This window comes from Phialemonium atrogriseum (genome assembly GCF_030411735.1).
Source record: "Phialemonium atrogriseum strain 8032-3 unplaced genomic scaffold QBC33scaffold_1, whole genome shotgun sequence".
In the NCBI taxonomy this organism is placed as follows: Eukaryota; Fungi; Ascomycota; class Sordariomycetes; order Cephalothecales; family Cephalothecaceae; genus Phialemonium; species Phialemonium atrogriseum.
In genome coordinates this window covers 108,419-128,201 of record NW_026848138.1, presented here as the reverse complement: position 1 = coordinate 128,201, position 19,783 = coordinate 108,419, and the positions used below count along the sequence as shown (strand labels likewise).

Sequence of the window (19,783 nt, the reverse complement as noted above, 5' to 3'; positions counted from 1 at the left end):
GATCCACCAATCCTGATTCGAAACGGGTGGCGTTGAGAGCGCATCTACTTCGTTTGGGAGAGACCTCCAATTAGGTACCTAAATTTGACACCCCTGGGAAGTCAATATTGCCGCGTCACTTAACCCTCTCGTCCTCGCTACCACCATCCTCGTCGGCCCACGGTGGCATTTTTCACCGCCGGCTCCCCCTCGCCCGTAGTCGGCCAGCCTCGGGGGATAGGGTAGGTATGTATCTATAGGCTATGAGTCGGCTCGCATCAGGAAACATACACGAAGAGAAAATCACCTTCCTTTCTCCAGTTCAGCCATCATCTCCCGGTTCAACCTCCCCTCCACCTCCTGGTATACACAGAACCTGCCGCCACCCATGCCATCGACAATCTCGTTGATCTCAGCCAGCAAAGCCTCCGCCTCGGCCCGCCTCGGCGGTCCCTGACCCCACAAGGCCCTCGCGATGATCCTGCGCGCGTTGATGGCCTGCGGGGAGTCCTTGCCCAGCTGCGGCAGCGCGTCCATCCACGCGCACACGGGCCGTTCCGTGTCCTCGGCCTCCTTGTATTTCCCGATCCTGACGAGGTGGTCCGCGAGCATGTGTGGCGGCCCCACGCCCGACTGGTCCGGCATCCGTGCCACCAGCATGCGGACGGTCTGCTCGGCCTCTGGGAGATCCAGCTTGTCCTCCATCACGTACACGCCTTGCCAGAGGCTGTGCCACCGCTTGTAGTCCGTTTCGTGCAGCGATTGCGGGGGCGAGGCAGCCGCTTCTTCCTCGGCCAGCTTCTCCCGGAGCAGTCGCAAGAGGAGTTCGAGCTTTGTATGATGGTCGTCGGTGCTGTCGTGGTCGATAGGAAGCTGTTCGAGCTCGCGGTCCGAAAAGTTGCCCAGGAAGTTGCGCGCCGTGCAGTATTCGAAGCTGTCCCAGAACTGGTTCACTGGCACAGGTGCTTCCCAAGAGAATGCCTTGGCCGCGTCAGACGTAGCGACTTCCCCATTTGAATACCGGACGGATGGATTGGTGGCTGCCATTCTTGGAGCCAAGCAGGGATGACGTGTTTCTGGGGATATTATTTGTCGGTAGGTTTGAGCAGATGGTACATAAGAGCAAGCAGTTGTGGCACCTGGTTGATAGTGGAAGGAGAGAAAGGAACTAGCCACGTCTGAAAAAGCTATCCAAATGTAGTGATGTCTGCCTGCCAGGCAACAGGTTTTGTTGGAGCCAAATTGGGGCCCCCAAATTGGGGCCCCCAAACCCCCTCCTAACTTATTACCTATCAGCCTGAGTTGCAACACCAGGTGAGGAACCCCCTTTTTAGCCGTGGAACACCATTTAGATACGTGACATAGACTTGGAGTCTCTTTCATGGAGTTTGCATACCGCTCCGGAGTCATTATGGTGTAATCACCCACTGCCGTTTGACCTCGGCGCGGTTGAGGTCCACCAGTCTCATAATGGCGACCGCAGCCACGCTGACGATGGTCTTCCCCAGTCCGGTCGAGCGCCACAATGTCACCATCTCCGCCGAAGCTCCGCCATAGTAGCGCGTAAACCGCTTCCATCTGATGGGGGAGAATGTGCAGAGAGATCACACCGCGGAGATCCCGCAGAGGGTTCACTTCGTCGGTGTTTTCGCATGAGAATGCGCCGCATAATTAGACGATTGAAAGGCAACATCGAAGACTACCTAAGCTGCCGCTCCAGAATCGACCGTGTCTCCGTATCTGAGCTTCTCGGCCCGCCGCCTGTTTCTCTCGGAATACTCAAGTAGACGTTTCTCATTCTCGGGTTTCCAATACCTGATCACGTCGTCCAACGACGCCGTGCAGTTGGGCTCCCAGATGGGAAGGATGAAACGCTTGCCCTCTTTCATCTCCTTCACATCCTCTCCCACCTGTTCCTGGAACATCCCATGAAAAACCATTCTAAAGCCGAGAAACAGCGGTTTCCCTGTGCGGTTTGAGAGAATGGCAAAGGTGACCTCCCACGCGCGGCCATAATACCGCGATCGGATGCCATACGGGCTCTGCGCCCCGAATTCGAGCCACACCTCAAGCATGCTCCAGAAGTCGGCTGGTTGGTGTCCACCATATGCACCGTTATGGCTCCTGTCTACGAGAGTCTTATACAGATAGCTGATAACGCACGCAATCCAGGGACTGAGGTGCATGTGTTGGGCCCTGTTGCATTCAATGAAAGCCCCATCGTCGTCGTAGTGTCGCATGATCTCAAGCGTACTCTCCATCAAACGGTTGGATGTGACGAGCGATAGAAAGTCATAGGTTCCGGGACGGAGAGCGATATCGAACAAGGTGTTTGCCATGAAAAGCGCCCTAAGCGTCTTGGCGCTTGATTCCGAGAAGGCCGTCGCCGTCGTTCGACCGGAGGTCCAAGTGCGGGTCCGGTATATCCCATTCGTAATGGCCCAGAGGGCCGCATATTGTGCAGCCTTGTCGCCAGAAAAGGCTGGGTCATTAGCCAATTTCCAGGCCATGAAAGGGCTTGAACTTGCCGACCCTGCGGCTGTGACAGAAGAGAGGTCTAGACTGTAATAGCTCCCATCTAACGCTGTGAATTCGTATGCGACTTGCTGCTCGTTGCTCATTAGGGAAGTGATTGCTTTCCTCCAGTCGGGGTATTTTGAAGGCTTTGACCCGAGAATGGCCTTTTTGTCAACCTCTTGGAGGATGCAAAAGATTGGACTGGTCAGACCAAAGCTGTCGATATCTTGCTTCATCCTAGCCAGGGAAATATCAAGCCTCGCCTTAAAGTCGACAGTCCGATACAACTGGAGCTCAACTTCACCGAGCATTGTGGTCAAAATCGCCTCGGCAACAGTGTCGTCGTTGAGCGGAGGGCCTGAGGTCCACGTGCGGATATGGCGGAGAAGGAATTCCGGTATGGAGCGGTGCATGAACTCAACGACTTGAAAGATTTGTGAATTCTTGAATTGTTGAATGGTTTTGACGTCCAAGAGACCCCTCGTCCATGCTCGAACACAACTACAGGTTCTATCCAATCTGGAGGATGATCCCACTTCGACCCCCTTGCGAATTTGTGAGTTAGACAGCACGAAATTGTGCAGTCTCCTCTGCGGATCAAAGTTCTCTTCTCCCCACTGGTCCAAAATGTGCATTATTTTGGACAATCCGCCAATGGACAGATATCCGCTAGTTGGCGGATCCCAGCGAAATATCGGTGACAGAGTCGAAAGGGGTACATCAGTGCCTAAGAGTCCAGCCGAAAGGGGTACATCAGTGTATAAGAGTCCAGTCGACAGGCGCCAACCCAACATCTTCGTCGCCATTGCGAGGATAAGGCGAGATGGGAACAAATGGTGCTTCGGAATCGAGTCCACAATGCTCTGAAAGAGTCCGTCCAGTCCAGCAGGCGACTCCCTGACGATTCTTTCTAGGCTCTGAATGGTTGGATCCTCGGATAATTCATCATCCAGTAGCTTGAGGACGAGCACGACCCATAGTATAACCCCTTGGGAATGTCGGATGATAGACTGAATCAAGTTCTGGCAGCGTTTCTTGTGCTGTTGTTGTAGGGTGCGGAAGTTCCTGTTCTCGCCGAGACCCTTCAACACCAGAGTCCGGATGTCGAGCTCCGTGACTTCTTGCATGATCAGGCGCCTGGCTTTCGGAGGAAGCCCTTGCTTGATCGACTCGTATTCGCGACTGGAAACGCATAGCTTGATGCTACTCCCACCAGATGCACCCACCCCTTCTCCTCTACAGCTGGCCAAGTCGACCCAGCTGCTGAGAGTCCGCCCTAGCTTCGCGTGGGAAATGGCCTTATCGTCGAACTCGTCCAGTCCGTCGATAAACAAGCAGATGCAGAAACGCTCCGAGATCTCGGGCAAATTGACGAGTCGGTCGAATGCTGTCTTGATGGCCGCATCCGGTACGTTCGCTTCTCGCCCACCGCGAAGAGAGGCCACATCCTCAAGATGCATGTGTTCACCCTCCTTCCACAGTCCAGGAAATAGCATCCGGGTGATGTCCGACGAGCTCTTCTTCTTGCGAGAGTCGTTGCGGAAGTCGGTTCTGCCGCAGCAGATGTCGTAAAGCAGGCCATGCCACAGTCCTCGAAGTGTTTTTTCGTCATCGTTGCCGAGCTTGTAGAGAAAGAACCTGGCGACGAGCAAATCCTTTTTCATGGAGACGGCCCATTTTTCAAGGAGCATGTGAGTCTTTGGATGATCTGTCACGAACTTCATCAGGGTCGACTTGCCCGAGCCAGGCTTCCCAACGAGATGGAAGACTCTCGACCCGGACTCCAACCAGTCCTGAAACATTGCCGCAATCTCCCTGTTTTGCTTTACTCGCCGTTTGAGGTATGACTTCTCTATTCCTAGGTCTTCTGAATCCGATGTGCCGCCTGAGCCCTCTTGCTCTTCGTCGGCAGGATCAAGGAACCACTCAAACGTCGTCTCCTCTGCATCACTGATGCTATTTAGCCGGGGATTGACGGCTGTGCGCTGAAGGCCTCGCAAGATCCAGTCTTGAATAGCAGCGGCACGGGCTTCGCTAGACACCTGTACCAGGGTCTCGAGGTTTTGGAGCAAGACCGGATTGCTGCCTTGGGAGAGGATCGTTTTGCTAATCTCCTGTAGCTGATCGAAGAGTTCGGCCTGTCGCTTATCGGCCCTCTCAAGCTGATCCTGTATGCGCTGCACATTGATTCTGTGGTGCATATAAGCCAGCGACCCCAGAGCAATCTAAGACCTGAAATGCGGCATGACATACCGAGTGGCAACCGCGATTGCCGTCTCCAGTTGCCCTGCTCTCTCCTTAAGTTCCTTTTCAAGCCTCGCAAGTTCGCCCTGATGCTTTCGCCCCTTCAAAAAACCCTTGATGGCTGCTGAGGTCGACTTTTGCTTGGTGACCTTGCACACGTTGAGAAAAGCTTGAATTTGGTTAGAGACGATGCCGCATTTTCCCCCGATGAGTGACACTTGTTCATCCGCAGTTTTGGCTGCCGCATCGAGGCGCACCTTCGCGTCATCCAGTACCTCCACCGTCTTATTCAGGTCTCTAGTGGCATCTTCCAAGGCCTGGGTCTCTTTGGTAAAGCCGTTGGTGGAGTCGTAAAGCTCCTTGACAGTCTTGCCGGACTTGATGGCTACATCGAGGACTGTAAGGATATTGACGGCGAGGGAGAAGGCTGTGACAGGATCCATGCTAGACTGATGGTATAAAGTGTTGGGCTGAGGACAAGAACGTATTCATCGATCGATTGAATACTGCGGTGACGGCGGGCAGCGATGGAACAACAATCGTGGTCGCAGAAGATGACGGATGATGAGAAGCAACGTTTTTGCGCAACCAACCTAGGCCTGAGATATATTGCGGCCTGAAAACCCCCACGTGACCCACCGTGGTTGGCTGAAATAGCGATCCAATTGTCGATGCAGGACAGGCTCCTACATAATGCTGGCAAGGCTATTGGCGGTGGCATTTGAAACATGCATTAATTATTTCTTCAATCACTTGATCACCAGATACCTCATACCAGCACCGCTCCATGTAAACAAGGGATTTCAGACTACCCCTGTCAATGATACAAGACAAGTGGTAATGAGGCTAGTGCGGGCTACGGTACCTCGGCATAATCATCTCGCACAGCTATAGCAGCGACCCAACCCTCTCCGATCAGCACCAAACTGCCCACCTAGCTGACCGAGTCCGACTCTTCCCAGGCCTTTACCACGGCATGGTACAGTAGCGGCGGCCAGAATGAGGGCATGACCTAGGCGAACAAGATTGCCGTCGGTGTGGTGAAAGCCAACCGTTCGGGGTATCTCTTCCGGGAGGGCTACGAGAACAAGCAGCAGCAGACTGGCAGCCACCTGTTGTTAGGCTTAACGACGTGATTGTCGGTACCATCGTGCATACCATCGACTTCTCAAATTGCTACAGGACAGACGACCCCGCTGTAGACGGACATTACACTCTGGTTGGCGAATGCTTGCTCCGCGGTCTTATGGAGGGCCAGGCGGTTGGCATGTGGAGGAAAGGGCGGCTTGGGGGTGAGGTTTGACCTTCATTAACGGTAACTCTTTCTCATCCATCACGCGTGTCCAAGCACCTACCTCGAAGATGTCATCTCAGCGGCTCGAAAGGCAATCACGTTATGGTCAGGGACGTTGTGGGTCGAAAGAGGCCGGCTCATACTTGCGGAACGACAAGTCCTGCTTGCGCACAAGGCAGAGATGGCAGTTTTACTCACAAAGGAAGGGGGCAAACCCTTAAGCGTGTAACGCGTCCGGAACCCGGTTCACATCGCCGTTGACAGGCCGGTCTGCCTAGATTGGATTTTCCCAGGGGTCCCGTGCTGAAGATCAAGGGACAAGCCCGTTATCGGTAGTACGGAGCCAGTATCAGTCTTCGTTTCTTATAAGTAACTTTCTTTGGGTTTAGAAAGATAGGGGTAAGATGACGGTGATGAACTTGCGAGCTTCTTCGTGCGGGATTTTCTCTGTGACTTAATCATGGGTACTCGTCTGATAATCCTCTTGCAAATTCTCTGTAAATGTAAAAACTTGACCTATAATAATAGACTTGGGAGTAAAGGGATGGTTCTCGATGGTCTTCTTAATAGTCAGAAGTTCAGATTACCTTTCTTGTACTGTATTTATACAAGGGTTTCTCTAAAATAAAAGAGGAAAATGACAGCAAACTTAAAGCTACAGTGGCAGTCTTCAAATGTAAGAGGGTGGGTTGGCTATGGCCTATACAGGGAAAGAATACAGCGACTGAACAGTAGGTCTATTGGTAGGTAGGTGTGAACTTCAACTTGCCCTCAAGCGACGGTGGCGCGCGGGCCCCTTTTCCAGAGATTTGTCGGGATGCTGGACGCACTTATTTCCGAAGTGGGTCTACGACCTTTGGCTCAATTCGGCATAGGTGCCAATCCCGGTGGGGTTTTTTTCTGAGCCAGTGGATGGTGCGCCCTGCATCTGGCAACGGAGGCGGGGCTGTGGGACCTGGAATTCCTTTGCAAATGTAGGTGGTAGTTCCTAGAATTCTGCTGTATAAAAGCAGTAGCTTACATAGCTCACTAGAGTTTAGATTCAATAATTCGACGAATTTTATTTTATTTATTTGTTTTGGGGAGGATTTGGAGGTTAAAATAGGGGGCGGAAGTTGATCAAGAAAGCGGAGGATTGGTATGGCTTGCGCAATTCCTGCTTGTGCTGTCACCAGCGGGCCCACTTTGTGTGCTGATGCTCGTGGGACCGTCCAGTATTCTAGTCCTACTCCGCACCCAGTTTCAGGGACGCCCGCAATTCTGGATCACCGTGACCCCCTCCAACTGCCAAGAGGCATTCTTATTTTGACCTAGCACAAATTCTCCAAGCTCCAATTCTGGCATTCTGAGCCTCTTGGAAACATGACCGCTCTTGTGCCCGGTGAAGAGGCAAACGGGCTGGCGGCAGATAGCGGCATGAACGCCGATCCACTATGTACACTCGAGGTACTCCGTTGCCTTGCTCTGCCCTGTACAAATGCTCTACTATGGTAAAAGGAAAATTTTGTACAGCCTAGGTTCAACCCAGCCCCAATCGACACACCAATTGATTTTACCTTCGCTTCGCCCAAACAAAACAGGTCACATTTTTCTTTGCTTTTTGCGTTTATTTTATGTACGAGGGGGGGCCGCGGGGCAGGGCAGGTTAACACACTAGCAGAGCATTAGTACCGCACTAACAATGGAAATTGCACAGTGCATATTACTCATAGATAGGTAGAGCTGCGCCTATCACTCTGCATGCTTGGTATTTAGAGTCGAATTGACCCAACCAGGGTGATCAAGTGGTTTTAAATATTTAGAATCCACGAAGTCCTTTTGATTTTGTGAATCATCAACCTCGAATGTGGCATATGGGTTGTTATTATTATTATTATTTGGGGTGGGGTTTGGGGGGTCGTGGAGGGGGTTGTGTGGCTGCTTGATAGTTAGATACCTGGCAGCCATCCCTGCACGCTGCTCATCGGTGTGACGACTTTGTGGGCATAATTGCCTTTTGTTACAGAGTACGGACTACGTGGGAGACTTTTGCAGGACGCCTGACGCCTTTTTGTTATGCTGGAGGTGTTTGCAAGACGCTCGGACCACCATGGGGATAGCAAGCAAACAAACGAAGTACAAATATTTCGAATCACCTGGGCCTCCCCGACTTCAAACGCAACTCGAGCAGTAAGGCCACAATGGACACTGACATGACCAATGGCTTTTCTTTCAACAATGATTATTCTCCAGGCGATGGAGCACCGGTTGAACCGTCCTGGGAGCCATTATTTGAGCCCGACTTATTCTTTGACGATATTGAAATCCCAGTGGATGAAGATCCAGCTGCCACAGAGTACGTGACGCCAAGCCTTGATACCGCCGAAGGCAATCTCGACAACAGCACAACTGCTCCGCTTCACCAGACGATACAGCCCCGTTCAGACAAAGAATGGGATGATCGCCGACTAATTATCGAGACCTTGTACTGGACTGAAAATAAGACGCTTCCGGTGGTTATGAGGATTATGAAGCACGATCATGGATTTGACGGAACGTGAGTTACTGATTATGTTTATATTAAAATGATACTCTGGACTAACATATCATAGGGGGAAACAGTACAAGCGACAGTTTGCGCGTTGGGGGATCGAGAAAAATGTCAAATCTGACGAGATGCGAAAAATCATGCAGATACAAGAACGAAGACTGCTAGAAGGCAAAGAGACTCAATTTACTGTGCGGAACCGACCAGTCCCTGATAACAACATCAAGAGGTTTGCAAAGAGGACGCAGCCAAAGGTGACAGCAGACAGTCCTGCGTGTAAGTTTGTCCAACTTGAATGCATCACGTTGTCCTGCTTTTCCCCCCAAGAGTAATGGATAATTAACTAGATCAATACAGGGTCTACACCAGAGTGTATCGCATATTACACTCCAGGGTCTGATATAATAAGCCGTGACCAGAGGCTATCATCAGATCACAACTTGCTGTCTAGGGGCCGGATGACCCTGTCGGCCTATGAAGTGCCCTTCACGAACCGTTCTGGACCACCTGCACATGAAGATTTTATGTCCTGGTTGTTTAACCTCGGACCGACGTACCCAGAGGTACAAGTTTGTCAGAACATTGATGCGTCAAACCTCAACATGGAATTGGATCCCGAGGATAAGCTTGCACTTGCTACCCTTCGTTCTCCTACCATGACAATTGTGGAGTTCGAGATTTCACGAGCGGTACAAGCTGGCCATGATTTGAACGGAAGGTGTCTTCAAGACCATTGCAACCTCCACCCCTACAATCGATGGAATATACACAGACCGCAAGGACAACGAGACAATTGCAACTCTACAAGTCACCACCGAATCACAATAGGCGACAAAGAAAGACTTTTGGCGTACGCTTCTCAGCACAACTGCAAAGACCTTGCAGCATTCCTTCTAGGGAGCGGTGTCGATATAAATAAGCCCATCTCAGGTCTTTCCACATCGCTTCACCTTGCGGTGTTAGGAGGCCACACCACCTTGGTTCGAATCTTTGTGCTTCATAACTTGAAAGTCGATCCTGCCGGCACATACGAAGCAAGCTCCTTGGCAAAGGCCATGCTACACTTGAGCGCTGCGATCGGTATAGCTGCGGCGCACGGCAATCATGAGATTGTCCGGATTCTTTGCCAAAAAGGTGTGGACCCTCATGACGCTGGAACACTGACGGATACCTTCATCTCAGGACATGTCAAAGTCACCGAAGTTTTATTGCAATACGGCATCATTCTCGACCTGGATGAGGCAATAGAGTATTCGCCCGCCATTCGACATACCATAGAGGATGGGAGATTGGACGTTGCGCACATGGTTGTGCGCACAGCAGTGGCACCAGATACTCGGTCCAAGGAAGGAGTGAAAGCTATCCACTTGGGCCGCGTTACTTCTCCTGGCCGAGGAAGTACAAGGTCTCATAGACCAAGGGGCAAATGTCAACGAGAGGACGAACGTCGGCAATTCACCGCTTCACCTTGTCTGTGCAACGCAAGAGGATGGGGGATTTCAGATGGCCAGACTTCTGCTCCAGAATGGCGCCGATCCTAATGACAGGAATGACAAGGGCCAAACCTGCCTGCATGCTCTGATAGGGCAGGACTTCCTGTCCACCGCAATGGTTGAGCTTCTTCTTGAACATGGCGCCTGCATTAACTCGCAGAATCAGGATGGGGAGACATGTCTAGGCGTGATCGCATGGAGGTGGGGCCTGGACAGGGTTTCTGAAGGACATCAACTGTTTCTTCAGCACGGCGCCGACGAAAATATACCTGACAATAATGGAATGACTCCTTTCCATGTTATAACTGAGAGGAGGCGTGTGGAAGGGAGATGGGTTGAAGAGCGTGGTGGTGGATGGGGAGATTTGGTAAATTTGGATTATGACTTTCTTGGCCAGTTCGTTCCGAGCTTCAAATAATTAAACTTTGTTCTCATACCATTCGGCCGATGGGCACCATCTGTCTCCTGCTCCTTCAGTTCCAGCCTATGGTTGGCCTTCTTGCGCACTAAATGCAGCATCACACTAGCCACAGTTCTGTCTGGCGAGTAAGCGGGTGTATGTGCATGAGGACGTCATGAGGACTTTCTGAGGGAGATGGTGCGGACTGTGGAGGGGTGGACGGTTGGGGTAACGTCGGATCTGGAGGAGGGGATCATGCTTGGGCTAATGCAGAATTGAGATGCAGCATAAGGTTGTGCGTCGGTTCTTCGAGGATGCTGCTCAGAATGGGTGTCAGTTTGCGACGGGGGCCCGATGGCCGAAGATGGCGCCACTGAGTTCCTTGTTCAACCGGCCATTATCAGCAACCCCTGGTTGTCATAGGAGAAGCTATTGGTTGGTTCTTCCCATCTGCACACAAAAAGAGATTTACGTTCACTAAATTAGTCCTTCTACAGGTCCCATTGTACCAGTGATGAAATGGACTAACGAAGACGATGTCATCCGTCGAGTCAACGACACGCCAACCGACCGAGGAGGCGCCGTCTAGTCTAACGATCTTGACCACGTGCGGGCATTGGCGCAACGCATCGAAGCTGGAACGCCCCAAGCCCACCTTGTCGGCTACAAGGAGAGTGCTGCTGGTGGCAAGTGAGGCTAGGGAGGGCTGCAAGCCGCAGGTCATTCACCAATACAAAGCTCATGTTAGGAGGTAAATAGGACGTCTATCGCGAGGTGAGCACTCACTAGTGGGTTGTTAATCCATGGTCGTTATGCTTTCTCGGTCGTCGTTCCGGATTAAAATGCTGCCCAGATCTTGCCGTCAACTATTTCCATCTTCGTGGGTAGGCCGGTGTTCCTGCTGTCCCGTGAGGTGTTGCCTCCTTTGATACAAGCTCAATAAATTTCCAGCACCTATATAAGCAAAGCATTGTTTGTGTCAAAATGATGGACTCGGGTTTAATTACTTTAAAATATCATATCGTCCAACAAGACTGTTATATCCTATTACTCGAGCTGGCACGAGTAATAGAGATATGAAGTTCAGGTGGATTTCAAGCTACCCTGTCAAATGTTGGATACCTTTGCATCTTCGCCAAGGAGAGTGACGCATCACAGCTCACTCGGCGGTACCGTAAAAGCCTCTTTATCATACCGCCGCGGCCAAATTCCGTTCTTCCCTGGGGCCAATATACCCTTCGGGTCCAAGGCATCCTTGATGGCCTCATTCAGCCTCATCTGGGCATTCCCATTGAAATTATACGTCCCCGCAATCTGATCCATGAGCGCCAAATGCGTGCGGTACTCCCCCCACCCCTTCTTCGCGGCATCGTCGATCAGCGTGCTGATCAGCCAGTGGGCGCGGCGGCAGGACGCCGGGTCGGAGCGGTCGAACACGAGGCAGACGATGTGGTGCATCTCGCGCATGCCGACCACAAAGGTGCCGATGAAGTCGAAGCCGGCCTCCTCGCACCGCCGACGCGTTACCTCGTATTGGGCCGTGGCGTCCGGGCCGGTGACTTTGGCGATCGGGGAGAAGAAGAGGTGGGCACCGTTGGGGAGCCAGTTGCTGGGCTGGGTCAGTTCATGGTTGATTGGAAATGAGTGGTCATTAATTAACTTACACCCATTTCAGCTCGGTTGTGGTTGGGATTCCCTGCAGTGTGAGGTCGCGGGTCTGCAGCACCACGTTGTCGGGCATGTCTTCGGGGAAGTAGAACTTGGCGCCGGGGATGGCAGAGAATGACTTCTTCACTACCTCCCACATAACCTGCCGGATGGGTTCGGGCCCGTACAGCGCCCCGTAAAAGTTCCAGCGGCCCAGGTTCAACTTCTTTGCAATCTCGTCGAGCTCTTCGTCGTTGAGAGGTTTCTTGGAGGACGTGTATGATGCGCGATCACCCTTGCAAATTGAGAGTCAGTGATAACAAATTCGCGTAATGTTCGGGGTGTTTCAGCTAGTCACTCACCATGACAGCTGCATCCAGCAGGATATGCCTCAGCGTCGGCACATTCTGCAGGACCATTGATGTCCGGAGCGGCCTGATGATCTCGACAGCCTGGTGAAGGTCCTCGTCCTTCGGGATGGTGATCAGGTAGGATTGATAGCCACCTGGGTTGACCATGAGCCACACGCCCATCTTTACGACAATGCCGAGAGACGACTGGCTAAAGATGCCGTCATTGTACGGCCCAAATCCGTAGTTGAACAGCTGCCAGGTCGAGTTTGGTTCTTGCTCGTGCGGTGGTGCGTTTGGGTCCGCATCAGGGTTGGGGAGTGCACCCATCCCGGTGCGAACCAGAGTGCCGTCTGGTAGGATAACTGGAGAACTGGCATGAGTAACTGTGGAAGTTTCCCTGACCAGAGAAGGAAAAAAACTTTTTAATTACCTTCCATGCCACAGTGCATCATGAAGTGGTCCCCTGACAAGTTGTTAGCATACAGGCGTGAGAAGACGGACGGCGCTTGACAAACCATATGGCGTATAGCCCACTCCTCGTTCGATAGTATTCCCAAGGACGGAACCCCCTCCAAGGTCAGGAACGTCGACCCAGAGCTTGTCCCGGAGGTTGTTGTCGACCAAGTACTGGTGAAGATCCGAAAAAGTCACGCCGGGTTCGACCAGCGCATAGGCACCCTCCACATCCACCTTCAGAATTTTATTCATATGCCTGCCCATGTCGAGACCAATAGACCCGGGCACTCGAGGTGCAGCTCCTCCATATCCAACATTGCGTCCGACGGAAAAGGGCCAGAGCGGAATCTCGAACTCGTTGCATAGCCGGACAATGGCCTGGACTTCGGAGACGTCGCGCGGGGCCACCACTGCCGAGGAGACGAAGTAGCCCTTTCCGAGAATGTGGTACATGTCATGTGCCTTGCTTGGGTCGAGGTAGTCCTGCTTGTGCAGCTGCTCGGCACTGGAGATGACGGTTACGTTGTCGGAACCAGTGATATCGGCGACGGCGGCGGTGAACTTCTTGAAGGTGGAGCCGTCGATACCGGGAGGGAGAACGAGGGGATCGCCTGGGACTTGGCTTGCTTCCGGGTTAGGCCTGCGTATGGCGAGCTTGGGGTCACGTCTGCTGCCGTCAGCCTCGCTGCCGGGCTTCACGAAGTTGGTCATCTTGAAGAGGTGTCAAGGAAGGCGTAAGGTGCTGATGAAAGACAGTTCTCCAGGACCACGAGAAGAGGAGGCTCGACGGTGACTTATTAAGAAGACGTTTGCATGACTTGCACACCCCAGACAAACCAGGCCATCAAGTGCATTAGTCGTTTCCCTCGTTGCCGAGTCCAACTTGATACGGGAATGCATTTATGTGAACTCCCTAGAGTGCTCTAGTGTGCTCCGGGGCTGAGGGCGGGGGTGGGGATTTGGCCGGCGACATGCATGCCAAGGCATCTAGTGTATGTCCAAGTGCCGAATGATCTGAATTGCTCCCAGTTACATCGTACAAGCGTCCGGTCCTCCCGTTGCTGATCAATCGCAACTCCATCACAACGAAGGGGAGGGCAATATCAGTCATCAACACCACAGCCAAGTTAGCCGAAGACCCCACTATCCTCCTCTATCCCCGTTGTGCCGTGGCTGGGAGGACGGAGCTTCAAATCCAGATATCTGACCCGCAGATTAGCTCCGATTAGCGAGAAATCCCTCGTGCGGGGAAGAAAGTCGGGGGTGGGGGTTTTCCCGGCAACCAGGTTTGGCAGGTGGGGTTAGTGTACAGACCTCCACCCGGGGCAACAGTAACTAAACGCTAGCTGGAGACCCCTAACCGAACCCAGAACTTTCGATACAGAGGGTACTCACGGCCAATGAAGTTGCGAATAATTTGCTATTTTGTTCTTTCCACAGGCATGTCTAATAGATTCTGCCTCTCTTGGGTGGGTTCATCTTTCGAGCCAACGTTTCTCACCCTGGTGGAGTGGTTGAGTGATGTTGCCATTCCCCAGAATGGACGGTGCGGGGAAATCCAGCTAGTCGCTCATTCCAACCAATCAAACAGCGACTATAGAATGCTCTAGCCGAGGTTCACCACAACGGGCCAGTTCCAAGGTAGTTCCATCAAGGTAGTTTCCATCCCACTTCTGCCTCACCCACAACCAACCATCTCAATCAACCGTACTCTGTTCAAACCACCCTTGCTCATCGAAATTATCCAGAAGAGGCATCTCTATTGCTGCTTGAAATAATTACTCCACTATCGAGCAGTAGTAATTAATCCCGGAATGCAGTCCACCTCCCCATTCCAGTGTGCCATTTGCTCCAACTCCTTCACCCGACTTGAACACCTTCAAAGACACCTACTAGCTCGTGCGTTGACTCTTTCCTTGCAGTTGGCACTACAAGGAGCTGACTTTCACTTTCCGAAGATACTGATAGTCGGCCGTATGGATGCACTTTCTGCACACTAACCTTCAACCGGAGGTATGTCAGCCGGGCGACAGCGAGTGATTTGTGACCGGCTAGCTATATTCCACAATTCTGCTTCCCATCTAACACTATGTTCTGCAGCGATGCGTTGACACGACACTGGAAGACCTGCGAAGCTCGCATAAACTCCGGACACACCACCCCGAAACTGTCGCATCGGAAGAGGGGAAGAAAACAGCACTCCTGTGACCGATGTTCTCAATCGAAAAGGCGATGTAGCCGGACTTTTCCATGCGACAAGTGCATGGATGGGAAGCAAGAATGCACCTACCTTCGGTTCCTGCTGGACGCCGATAACCTGTCCACCGCAGCACAACTACCAACCTTAGTCCCGGACAATAACCAATGGCAAAGTCCGTCTTCTGGTTCCGATGCTGGGCTCGGTGTTCCATGGGCTATTGTTGAGGAAGAGAGCATGGCTTCCGGCCCGCTCATACCCGACGCTGACAGCTTGATTCCCTTTCTATACCCGGACTATGCAGCTAAAGGGGTGTCGTCTCCCAACTTTGCGCAGCCTTGGGGTCCCCCAGTGACTCGCAATCACGGGGAAAGTGGCCCAATAATACCTTGGATGTCTCAGTTAACCTGGAACGTCTACGATATGGCCGCTTATGCTCCGAGTTTCGCTCCTCCCAGGCCATCAGCACGGCCCGTGAGACTCAACTTCCTGGCCAAGTTCACCTCAACGTCAACCAAAGGGATGGCAAATTCGTTCGACTGTGGGAATCCCGAGGAACGAAGACGGGTCATCCTAATTCTTACCAACACAGCTGGGAGGTCGGAGCGCTTATCGACCTCTGACGCTGGAAGGGCCTTGATGTTCCAACAACTGCTGCTCGTCCACCCCCTGGCCGCCAAGACGCACGAGATAGTCCTCGGGATGAGCCAACACCACCACGCCAACACATCTGACGGCATAAATTGGCAAGACAGTCTGGCCCTAAACGAATCTCTCTGCCACCAGTTCTTCTCTCCCGCAAACCTCGATCGATATCTCATAGCCTTCTGGTCCTTCTGGTACCCCAACTGGCCCGTCTTCCATAAGCCCAGCTTCGACCCGACCCGGACGCCCGCCCGCCTCCTCGCCACGATTGCCATCATTGGCGCCTGCCTCACCCCCGAAGATGCCGACCGCGACGCCGCCATGCACTGGCTCGGCGCTGTCGAGGAATGGGTCTTCACCGACCCGGCCTTCAGCGACGACGACTCTCTGGACGCAGCAGCAGACGAGCCCGACATGGCGGCCGTCAGGGACAGGCTGGACGCCCTGCGCGCGGCGTACTGCATCATCCTGGTGTGTTCGTGGGAGGGGAAGGAGAGCCAGAAGCGTCGCGCCCGGAGGACTAGGTATTCGCAAGTTATTTCCGTGGCGCGGAGTCTGCAGGTTTCGGGGCTGACGACGCATGGGGATCTGGGCGCCTATCTGCGAATCGGGAGTGCACAGGGGAATTGGCAGAGATTTGTTCTGAAGGAGGAGCTCATTCGGACTGTCACGTATGTGTTTCTGCTGGATATGGGATATGTCATTTTCAACAATACGCCGCCGCGGATGGTTACTTTCGAGCTCGATGTCGGGCTTACTTGCCCGGAGACGTGCTTCCAAGCTGGGGATCTGGAGTCGTGGTTGTTCAGTGTTAAGGCGTGGTCGGAGACCAGTTTAGGACAGGGGCAGCCCTCGGTGTCGAGTATGATGGAGGTATTGATGAAGGATGAAGTGTCGCCGGGGGACTGGAAAATGTTGAGGCAAATGAGTTCCCTCAATTTCTTCACTCTTGCATCCGGTAAGTCCAGTCCCCGCACACACTTTGATCCATCCTAGTAGGACAACTGCTCAACTCACGCTGCTGCAGCTCTCCACGGTCTGATATTCCACCACCACTGCCAGCCAACATCCTGGAACCAGGCGACTCCAATTCTCCACGGTCTCCGGAACTGGAGACAAGCCTGGCTGCAACGGGAGCAGCTTTGTGGACTCCGAGAGCCGGATCGTGCGGTGCCAGACGACGCGTGGAGAAGGATTGGCTTCATGCGCTTTGCAGCGGAGTACTGGTATCTTGGGTGCATCGTGTACAAGCGAACGGAATCTATGCAGACTTTGAGGGCCGATTGGAACAAGATAGCGGGCGGGCCGTTCAGGAAGGGCTTTCTCGAAAGGTACGACAATTCGGATATGCGGCAAGTTCATGAACTGGTAATTCAGTTCCAGGATATGGGACTTGGAGCGGAGATCGTGTAACAAGACGCTGTCAAGATAAATGTTCACATCTCATGCTAAGGAAGCCCGTTTATAGCATGGATTTAATGCTTTACTGGGGGGATCCCAATCCGCCCCAGGACACACACTCGACCCTTCTCTGTCCTCTAGTTCTCACGCCTCTCCGCCTTCCGCTTTCCCTTTACTCGGCGAGGCGCGGAAATCCCTCCATCCTACGCCTCGTAGTCCCCATCTTCCTTTAACAGCCTAGCCTTCCTCACCTTCCTCCTCTTGCTCGTCGTCCGCATCTTCTTTGGCCTGATCTCGACGCAAACCGCGGATCTGCCGCTCGTAGACGGCGAGATTGACTGCTCGGATCATGATGGCTTGTTTCTTTTCGATCTTAGGCTTGTATTCCCGGAAGAACCAGTCCTGCGACAACACGGTTAGTACAGAGCTCTCGTATCGAACGCCGATGTAGTATAGTCTGCATTTCGAGGGAGAAAGGAAACTAAACTCACCGCAAAAGTTGCCCTTACGCCGCGCGGCAGCACTGGTACGATGGCGTTGGCGTCGGCGTCGTGCGGCGGCTCCTTCAGCCACGTCTGGAGGATATTATCCCTCTCCCGGATGCGCTTGAAGATGCGATCGCTCCCCGTCTTCTTCTTTGTGTATATCATGCCGTCGGGGTCGAGGAAGCCCGTCACCATGATGGAACGCTCATTAAACAGGCGCAGCATCTGCGGGCCCTGGAACGAGTACAGCTTCCTGTTCCAGTTGCCACTCCTCTGGGGGAGCTTGGTGTCGATCGCGGTCAGCAGCGGCTCCTCCCACGAGAAGCACCGCAGGCCGACGAAGGCCGGCAGGTCGGTCGAGCCGCTGCGCCCGCCGATGAAGCCGTGCACGCATCGGTGCTCGGGCGTCACGAAGCTGGGCGGATCCTCGTCCACCTGCAGCGGCGAGCCGCGCTGCAGGAAGACGGCCACGAGGTGCCAGAAGTAGGCCTTGACGCGGTTGTCCATCCAGGGCGCATCCGGCACCGTGAGTCCGAGGAAGTCGAAGTGGAAGTACTTGCGCAGGTACGCGTTCTCGTTGTTCTCGTTCTCTTCCTCGTCCGCCTCCAGCTTGGTTACCAGCTCCCCGTACCCCTCGCTGTCCATCTGCGGCACGATGATGGTGGCCAGCTTCTGCTCGGCCGCCAGCCGCCGCACCTGCGCCAGGATGTCGACGTTGCTGTCGTGCTGCTTGTTGACGTCGCCGAGGCGGTAGTTGAACAGCAGGACGCCCTCCAGGCCGTCGACCGCCCTGTACACCTGGTCGATCTTCTCGACCAGCTGCTGCAGCTTCTGCGTCGCCACCTCCTCGACCCAGCGCGTCCGCTGCGGCCCGCCGCTGAGCCGGTACCCCAGGATCATCTGCGACTGCCGGACGCCCAGGTACTGCATCAGCTGCATGGCCGCGCTGGTGGAGCAGAGAAGGTCGACGAGCTGCGGCTCCCGCGTCGGCCCGTGCTTGACGCTGTAGTCCAGGGCCGGCGGGTTGCCCCCCATGGCCTCGATCTCGCCCACGACCATGTCGTCGAAGGTCCGAGGGACCATGCCTCTGCTCTGGCGCCGGTAGGCCGCGTGCACCTCGTCCCAGGTGAGGTAGTCGTGGACATACGGCCAGAATAGCGGGCCCGTGCCGTCGCGGACCAGGACCACGGCCGTCGTGAGGCCGATGGTCGTCAGGTACTTCCACGAGCCGCGCGCGCGCTTGACCACGGCATTCTCCACCCTCCACTGCGGAGGAGAGGCGTCGTCGTCCTCGTCCGTATCCTGCGGCTTCGGCTTCTTGCCTGCTGGCGCCTTTTCTTCTTTCTCTCTGGCTCGCTTCTTGGTCTCCTTTGCGGGAGGAGGCTTCTTGGCCCTTGGCCGCCGTTCGTTCCCACTGCTGTCGTCATCCGCTTCCACTCCCTGCTCTTCCTCCTCCTCCTCGTTCTCCTGCTTCTTCTTCTTCTCCTTCTTCTTCGGCGCAGATTTCCTTCTCGGCTTCTTCTTCTTTGCCTCCTTCTCCTCCTCCTTCCGTTCCGCTTCTTCCGCGTTCTTCCGGGCCTTCTCCTCCCTGGCCAGCCGTGCCTTTTCCTTGCGTTTCAGCCCGCTCTTCGAAATCGGCTGTTTGGCGGGCTGCAGTGCGGTGGCCGGGCGCTCGCTGTCCTTGGCCACCTCTTCGTCCGCTGCCAACCTCCGGTCGTAGTTGTTGACCGAGATGCAGGTGATGATCTGGAACCTTCCATATGGCATGTCCGAACCATCCTTTTCGTACTCGCTCAGGATCTGCGCCGCGGCCACGTGCCAGATGTCGCCGGTGAAGAGCCCGTACAGCGGGATATAGACGGACTTGTCTACGCGGATGTTCTTCAGGCTGAGCTGTATGTCGCCGTAGTCCGGCTTGGGCAGGGTATATGCCTCGGGGTCGTCAGAGATCATTGGGGAATTGGTGGCTCCCCCGCTCGGAGCCGGCTTGGGGCGGAACGGCAGCTTCGAGTCCATGTTTGATTGGGGGTGGAAGCGATGTACGGAGAGCCGCGGAGAGAATTGGGACGGTGATGCCACGACCAGAGATTGCGGCTACTTGCGCGAGGCTATATCTCGTACCTTAGGTTAGACCGCATGAGAGAA

The 19,783-nt window shown here is 53.9% G+C and overlaps 6 protein-coding genes across 6 annotated transcripts; 2 read left to right on the top strand and 4 right to left on the bottom strand.

Annotated features, from left to right (window-relative positions):
- Nucleotides 1-94: 94 nt before the first annotated feature.
- Nucleotides 95-1,373, bottom strand: QBC33DRAFT_520333 (uncharacterized protein). Its single transcript, XM_060426365.1, has one exon. The coding sequence runs from the start codon at nt 1,360-1,362 to the stop codon at nt 283-285; it is 1,080 nt and encodes a 359-aa protein (XP_060288334.1). The 5' UTR covers nt 1,363-1,373; the 3' UTR covers nt 95-282.
- Nucleotides 1,374-1,376: 3 nt separating this feature from the next.
- QBC33DRAFT_520331 (uncharacterized protein) lies at nt 1,377-5,304 on the bottom strand. Its single transcript, XM_060426364.1, has 2 exons — nt 4,750-5,304; nt 1,377-4,686 (listed from the first exon to the last, which is right to left on the bottom strand). Exons 1-2 carry the CDS (start codon nt 5,181-5,183, stop codon nt 1,683-1,685), a joined length of 3,438 nt encoding a protein of 1,145 aa, XP_060288333.1. The 5' UTR covers nt 5,184-5,304; the 3' UTR covers nt 1,377-1,682.
- A 2,796-nt stretch (nt 5,305-8,100) lies between these two features.
- On the top strand, nt 8,101-8,961 carry QBC33DRAFT_614780 (Clr5 domain-containing protein; the record flags this gene model as incomplete). Its single annotated transcript, XM_060432613.1, has 3 exons — nt 8,101-8,570; nt 8,626-8,837; nt 8,909-8,961. The coding sequence occupies exons 1-3, from the start codon at nt 8,215-8,217 to the stop codon at nt 8,959-8,961; spliced, it is 621 nt and encodes a 206-aa protein (XP_060288332.1). The 5' UTR covers nt 8,101-8,214.
- A 2,645-nt stretch (nt 8,962-11,606) lies between these two features.
- QBC33DRAFT_582363 (uncharacterized protein) lies at nt 11,607-13,621 on the bottom strand (the record flags this gene model as incomplete). Its single annotated transcript, XM_060431341.1, has 5 exons — nt 11,607-12,063; nt 12,119-12,396; nt 12,464-12,816; nt 12,885-12,917; nt 12,970-13,621. The coding sequence occupies 5 exons, from the start codon at nt 13,619-13,621 to the stop codon at nt 11,607-11,609; spliced, it is 1,773 nt and encodes a 590-aa protein (XP_060288331.1).
- Nucleotides 13,622-14,724: 1,103 nt separating this feature from the next.
- On the top strand, nt 14,725-17,165 carry QBC33DRAFT_482897 (uncharacterized protein; the record flags this gene model as incomplete). The annotated part of the gene is made up of 4 exons (XM_060425372.1): nt 14,725-14,809; nt 14,869-14,923; nt 15,011-16,710; nt 16,780-17,165. The coding sequence occupies 4 exons, from the start codon at nt 14,725-14,727 to the stop codon at nt 17,163-17,165; spliced, it is 2,226 nt and encodes a 741-aa protein (XP_060288330.1).
- A 225-nt stretch (nt 17,166-17,390) lies between these two features.
- Nucleotides 17,391-19,654, bottom strand: QBC33DRAFT_582354 (uncharacterized protein; the record flags this gene model as incomplete). The annotated part of the gene is made up of 2 exons (XM_060431340.1): nt 17,391-17,555; nt 17,645-19,654. The coding sequence occupies 2 exons, from the start codon at nt 19,652-19,654 to the stop codon at nt 17,391-17,393; spliced, it is 2,175 nt and encodes a 724-aa protein (XP_060288329.1).
- Nucleotides 19,655-19,783: the final 129 nt, after the last annotated feature.

Bases quoted from the DNA above. Each gene is read 5' to 3' on its own strand.
- QBC33DRAFT_520333 (XM_060426365.1), bottom strand. From the start codon at position 1,362: ATGAAAGAGACTCCAAGTCTATGTCACGTATCTAAATGGTGTTCCACG.
- QBC33DRAFT_520331 (XM_060426364.1), bottom strand. From the start codon at position 5,183: ATGGATCCTGTCACAGCCTTCTCCCTCGCCGTCAATATCCTTACAGTC. The intron at 4,687-4,749 runs GTATGTCATGCC...TATGCACCACAG, and splicing joins GCAATCGCGGTTGCCACTCG to AATCAATGTGCAGCGCATAC.